This window comes from Micropterus dolomieu, linkage group LG11 (genome assembly GCF_021292245.1).
Source record: "Micropterus dolomieu isolate WLL.071019.BEF.003 ecotype Adirondacks linkage group LG11, ASM2129224v1, whole genome shotgun sequence".
NCBI lineage: Eukaryota > Metazoa > Chordata > Actinopteri > Centrarchiformes > Centrarchidae > Micropterus > Micropterus dolomieu.
The window spans coordinates 13,687,877-13,693,665 of NC_060160.1; the positions used below are offsets into that span (position 1 = coordinate 13,687,877).

The 5,789-nt window shown below is 42.2% G+C and overlaps 2 protein-coding genes across 12 annotated transcripts in view; one reads left to right on the forward strand and one right to left on the reverse strand.

Moving 5' to 3' along the window:
* dcdc2b (doublecortin domain containing 2B) overlaps nucleotides 1-3,515 on the reverse strand; it is a 14,424-nt gene extending 10,909 nt beyond the window's left edge. For 2 of the 6 annotated variants that reach the window (XM_046062117.1, XM_046062113.1), the window contains exon 1: nucleotides 2,788-3,513. The gene's annotated coding sequence lies outside the window, so the exon portion shown is untranslated. Of the gene's footprint in view, nucleotides 1-2,787 lie in introns of all 6 variants that reach the window. The other 4 variants (XM_046062115.1, XM_046062118.1, XM_046062116.1 and 1 more) reach the window with 4 other exon arrangements.
* Nucleotides 2,502-5,789, forward strand: part of fancm (FA complementation group M) — a 66,353-nt gene continuing 63,065 nt past the window's right edge. For 3 of the 6 annotated variants that reach the window (XM_046062101.1, XM_046062099.1, XM_046062100.1), the window contains exons 1-3: nucleotides 2,502-2,797; nucleotides 3,175-3,896; nucleotides 3,981-4,153. In XM_046062101.1, coding sequence (XP_045918057.1) covers nucleotides 3,191-3,896; nucleotides 3,981-4,153 — 879 coding nt within the window. In that variant the 5' untranslated portion in view covers nucleotides 2,502-2,797; nucleotides 3,175-3,190. The remainder of the gene's footprint in view (nucleotides 2,798-3,174; nucleotides 3,897-3,980; nucleotides 4,154-5,789) is intronic. The other 3 variants (XM_046062104.1, XM_046062102.1, XM_046062103.1) reach the window with 3 other exon arrangements.

Genomic DNA, 5,789 nt, shown 5'->3' on the forward strand with positions numbered 1-5,789 from the left:
AAGACAATGCTAGACCTCATGTGGCTGGAGTGTGTCAGCAGTTCCTGCAAGAGGAAGGCATTGATGCTATGGACTGGCCCGCCCGTTCCCCAGACCTGAATCCAATTGAGCACATCTGGGACATCATGTCTCGCTCCATCCACCAACGCCACGTTGCACCACAGACTGTCCAGGAGTTGGCAGATGCTTTAGTCCAGGTCTGGGAGGAGATCCCTCAGGAGACCATCCGCCACCTCATCAGGAGCATGCCCAGGCGTTGTAGGGAGGTCATACAGGCACGTGGAGGCCACACACACTACTGAGCCTCATTTTGACTTGTTTTAAGGACATTACATCAAAGTTGGATCGGCCTGTAGTGTGGTTTTCTACTTTGATTTTGAGTGTGACTCCAAATCCAGACCTCCATTGGTTGATAAATTTGATTTCCATTGATAATTTTTGTGTGATTTTGTTGTCAGCACATTCAACTATGTAAAGGAAGGAGTATTTAATGAGATTATTTCATTCATTCAGATCTAGGATGTGTTATTTTAGTGTTCCCTTTATGTTTTTGAGCAGTGTATATGTTTGGGTTGTGGACAAAACAGGACACTTGAGGATGTCATCTTGGAGCTTTGGGAAACAATGAACCAAGAAAAAATGCCAAAATACTTGCTGTTTCAAGATTCTAAATATAAGGATTTTCTACATACATTACATATCTTTATCTTTTGAACAGTTGGAAGGGCAAAACAAGCAATTTGAAGGCATCTCCGTTCGGTATTGGAAATTGCGATGGGCATTTGTCACACTATTTCTGAAATTTCACAGGATTAAGTGATTGTGAAAATATTATAAATGAATAATACACGCAGACTAGGGTTGCACAATAATGACAAAATGTAATATTGTGATAACAATATTAATTTCGATATTCTTAAACATATGTAAAAACACAGGTGGATGTGCCCTGTTTGTGATACATTTCCTTCATTGTCTACCTGAGCCACACTCATCTTCTTTTCTGTTGCTCCTCTGACTCGCTTTGTTTTTTTTCCCCCGTTACTCTCCCTCTTCACTCACACACTTTCTAACTATGCACACATGTTTTGGGTATGCTCCATAGGGTATGTTTGTGTAATGGACCCGTGTGCTCACAAATTGCATGTGACAGGGCAACTGGCCAATGAAACATGATCATTATATCACTGTTTCAAGAGGGCTCTAAATCAGACACAACTATGCCACACAGCCAACAGATGCATCTCTCTACAAACAGATTATTGCATACTTTCGGCACCACATTGGATAATATGTCGCTACGTGATATTGCGATAACGTTATGGAGTCAATATATTGTGCACCCCTAATGCAGACACATAAAGTAAAAGTCATCTCATTTCAAAACACCTTGCACACACATAAAATGAGCAGGCAGCACTACCACAATGTACACAACTCTCACCTTTTTGAGTGTGACCATAGTTCATGTCCAGCTCCAAACTGCTCCAGACGGTGGTGGAGTCTCCTGTGCTCTCCATCAGCCCTCCATCTTTATCCCCCACAATGCTTTCTTTCTGTCCATCCCCTCTAACATTGCTGCTCGGGAAACTGTCTTCAAACAGAGAGGCCTGTCCTTTGGTTTGTGAATCATCTCTCTCGGCTTCTAGCAGGACACAATCTCCTCTCTCCTCTGATAAAGGTGCTACTGCGGATGATGATAAGCTCTGGGGACTGGCACAGGCATCTAGTCCTGGATTTGAAGGCTTGCTGGCAGAGCTGCTGGTTTGTAGAAACGGGCCATCCTGACAATGCATGAGCAAAAGCATGAGAGAAGTACCGACAAGCTGATTAAATCACACTCTCAGCTACAGCTACATGGACTTACAGTGTCTGTGAAGTGGGGAATGGGGATAACTGTCTGCACCCACTCTAGATGGTTCAAGCCTCCATCAATCTCTTTCACAATGCCTTCAAAGTCTTCTCGGGCACGGCTGACTTCGTTTCTCACCAAGTATCCACGTGCAGATGCCTACCGATAGTAGGAGAGTTACAGTAACTATAAAAAGGAATTTATGAAATAATTGCATTGTGAACGCTGTCTTTTGAAAGGCTTGCGCTAAACTGAATTGCTGGCTTGAAAAGTTGAATAGTACAAATGTATAAAAGATGTGGAATATTGTAAGAATTGTTGAAAAGCTGACGCTGAAGCACATCTCTTATTCCACTGCTTCTACCAAACACCTAACCACCTCACCTACATAAACATACTCTAAGAGAGATAAGACCCACCTGAAGATACTGTGTGAGATTTTTGTCTGTAGTGTGAGAAATCCACAGCAGAAAGGTAAAGTTACAAATGCTCACCTTTCTGCCTCCCTCCTGAAAGTTCAGGTCTCATTCCCCATGGAAGTCTATGCAGCAGTTGGCTGGTACTGCTGTCACTTTAAAGCTGACTGTGCCAGTTGTATAAGGTGATTTCCCTCTCTGTCAGTTTGTCTTCCCACGCTTGCTGCGAAAATTCCGTCTGATACACACTAATTTTAAACTCATAAAAAGGCTGAAAATGAATCAGTCAATAACTATATAATAACTTGCAACTACTAGTAACGGCAACTTGTCCCCCGATAGCCTGATAGCTAACTTTAGTTACGTCAATGCTAACAACAACAATAGCTATTAGCAACAGTCTTCCAGAGTTAGCAACGGTTGCTTTAGCCCAAACTAGCAAAAAAACTAAACAATTGACTACAAATTAGTGCAGCTATAAAGACACAACTTGGCATGCTAATTAGATAACGCCATTACCTGAAAACAGGTGAGTATCTTCTCCCATTTACATCTGTCCATTGCTTTGGTAACATAGCGATCTTGTCCCGGAGAGCGGGAGATGAACTCGAGTTTATGATTTTGTTCCGGGGTCACACTCAAAAAGTAAAAGCCTCCTTGTAGTCTACCACGTAGTGTACCAGTTTAGCTTTTAGCTTACAATGTTGGAGTCAGTATTGTCAGTGACAGTGACCACTTGAAATAACATTACACTTGAAATTGTATTAAAATGAACGCGACAACTCCAGTAAAACCGTCGTGATATATGTGGTGTTATATTTTGGTAAAACGTCGGCGGAAGTGACCCCGTGTTTATATATATTCAGTTTGCAATGTTGCTGCTCGTCACGTGCCACTTTCTCTCAGTTTTTCGCCACAGCTTATGAAAATGAGTAGTGGTTCAAATCAGAGGACTTTGTTCCAGACTTGGGGAGCACCTGTTTCTCAAAACAAAGTTGTGCAACCGAAAAAAGATGTCAAGAAAGCCGCTGGACGGCACAAAACAACTCCAAGCAACACAGCACAGGTAGCTCCAACACACCCTGCTCGAAGTCCTCTATGGACTGAAATAGGTCAGCGGTCCACATCAGAGAACCCAGTAAGGAAAGAGGACTTTAACCCTGCGGATGAAGATGACGATGATGATCTGATGGTGGTCGCTGTTTATGAAGCTGAAAGGAGCCTGCAACTTGATAATGCAAACTCTTTCCAGGTATGCCAATATGCCAACCCTGAAGGAACAGAGAGCACTGCCCTCTCTCCCATCCCGTCAGGTGAGCAGACATATCCAGATTTCCCTGGCTTTGACAGCTCCTCAGCTAAGGTGTGGATTTACCCCACCAACTATCCCATCAGGGAGTACCAGCTGAAGATATCAGAGGTTGCCCTGTTTCAGAACACGCTAGTGTGTCTTCCCACTGGTCTTGGAAAGACCTTTATAGCCTCTGTGGTTATGTACAACTTCTACCGCTGGTATCCATCCGGGAAGATTGTATTCATGGCTCCCACCAAACCTCTGGTGGCACAACAGATCGAGGCCTGCTATAAAGTGATGGGGATCCCGCAGGCCCACATGGCTGAGCTGACAGGTAACAATCATGACACAGAAACCACGGGGCTCACTTTTCGTCTTTTAGCCGTTACTAACAAGTAGTCCATGTCTTTATTTGCAGGCAGCACGGCAGCAAAGCAGAGACAGGAGGTGTGGAGGACCAAGCGTGTCTTCTTCCTCACCCCTCAGGTCATGGTGAATGATCTGTCCAGACAGACCTGCCCGGCCCAGCACGTCAAATGTGTGGTGATTGATGAAGCCCACAAGGCTCTGGGCAACCATGCCTACTGTCAGGTACACTAACCTGTCACTAATCAGCTATATGTCATTGCTGCCAATACGGTTAAGCCACTTTGAAGTAATAAATTACTAACTAAATAACGATTTTAAAGTAACACTCACTCTTACAAACTTGAAAGGTGGTTGCTAAAAATCTGTTGCAGACAATGGAGGCTGTGGTCATACTTTAGGCAAGGCAAGTTTATTTGTATAGCACATTTTAACAACAAGGTAATTCAAAGTGCTTTACATAAAACATAAAAGCAACAGGGAAATATAAAAAAGTTGAAAAGCAACATAAAATATAATAAAAGTTACAGTGTTACAATCAGGGTTAAAAGAGTTAAATGGAAATATTTAATTAAAAGCAATGATAAAAAGCTAAAAACAAAGAAAACAGGACAGTAAAAGTTACAGTGCAGTGTAAGTTATCAATAAAAAGAAAAATCTTAAATATTTAATTAAAAGCAATGGTAAAAAGAAAAGTCTTCAGTCTTAATTTAAAAGAACTGACAGTTTCAGCAGTCCTGCAGTTATCTGGGAGTTTGTTCCAGATATACGGAGCATAATAACTGCACGATGCTTCTCCTTGTTTAGTTTTGACTCTGGGGATAGAAAGCAGACCTGCCCCCGACGACCTGAGAGGTCTGGATGGTTCGTAACGAAGCAGAAGATCAGAAATGTATTTTGGCCCTAAACCATTTTGTGCTTTATAAACTAACAGCAGGATTTTGAAATCAATTCTTTGACATACAGGAAGCCAATGTAAAGACCTCAGAACTGGAGTGATGTGATCCGCCTTTTTGGTCTTAGTGAGGACTCGAGCAACAGCGCTCTGAATCAGCTGCAGCTGTCTGATGGATTTCTCAGGGAGCCCTGTAAGGACACTGTTACAGTAGTTGAGTCGACTGAAGATAAATGCATGGATAAGCTTTTCCAGGTCCTGCTGAGACATAAGTCCTTTAATCTTGATATATTCTTCAGGTGATAGTAGGCTGACTTTGTAATTGTCTTAATATGGCTCCTCAAATTCAGGTCTGAGTCCATGACTACACCAAGATTTCTGGCTTGATATGTGGTTCTTAACATTACAGATTGAAGTCGAGCACTGACTTTCAATCGTTCCTTCCTGGCTCCAAAAACAATAACTTCAGTTTTATCCTTGTTTAATTGAAGAAAATTCTGGCACATCCAATCGTTGACCTGCTCAATACAGTTACTCAGCGCCTGTATGGGATCATAGTCCCCTGGTGAAATGGTTATGTAAATCTGTGTGTCATCTGCATAATTATGGCAACATATTTTGTTGTTTTTCATAATCTGAGCCAGTGGAAGCATGTAAATGTTAAACAAAAGAGGTCCCAGAATGGAGCCTTAGGGAACTCCACATGTAATTTTTGTCAGCTCAGATGTGTAATTACCTATAGACACAAAGTAGTCCCTGTCCTTTAAGTAAGATTCAAACCAATTTAGTACTGTGCCAGAAAGTCCAACCCAGTTTTCAAGTCTGTCTAGTAATATGTTGTGGTCGACCGTGTCGAATGCAGCACTGAGATCCAATAATGCTAAGACTGAAATTCTGCCACTGTCAGTGTTTAAATGGATGTCATTGAAGACCTTAACAAGAGCTGTCTCAGTGCTGTGGTGTGGT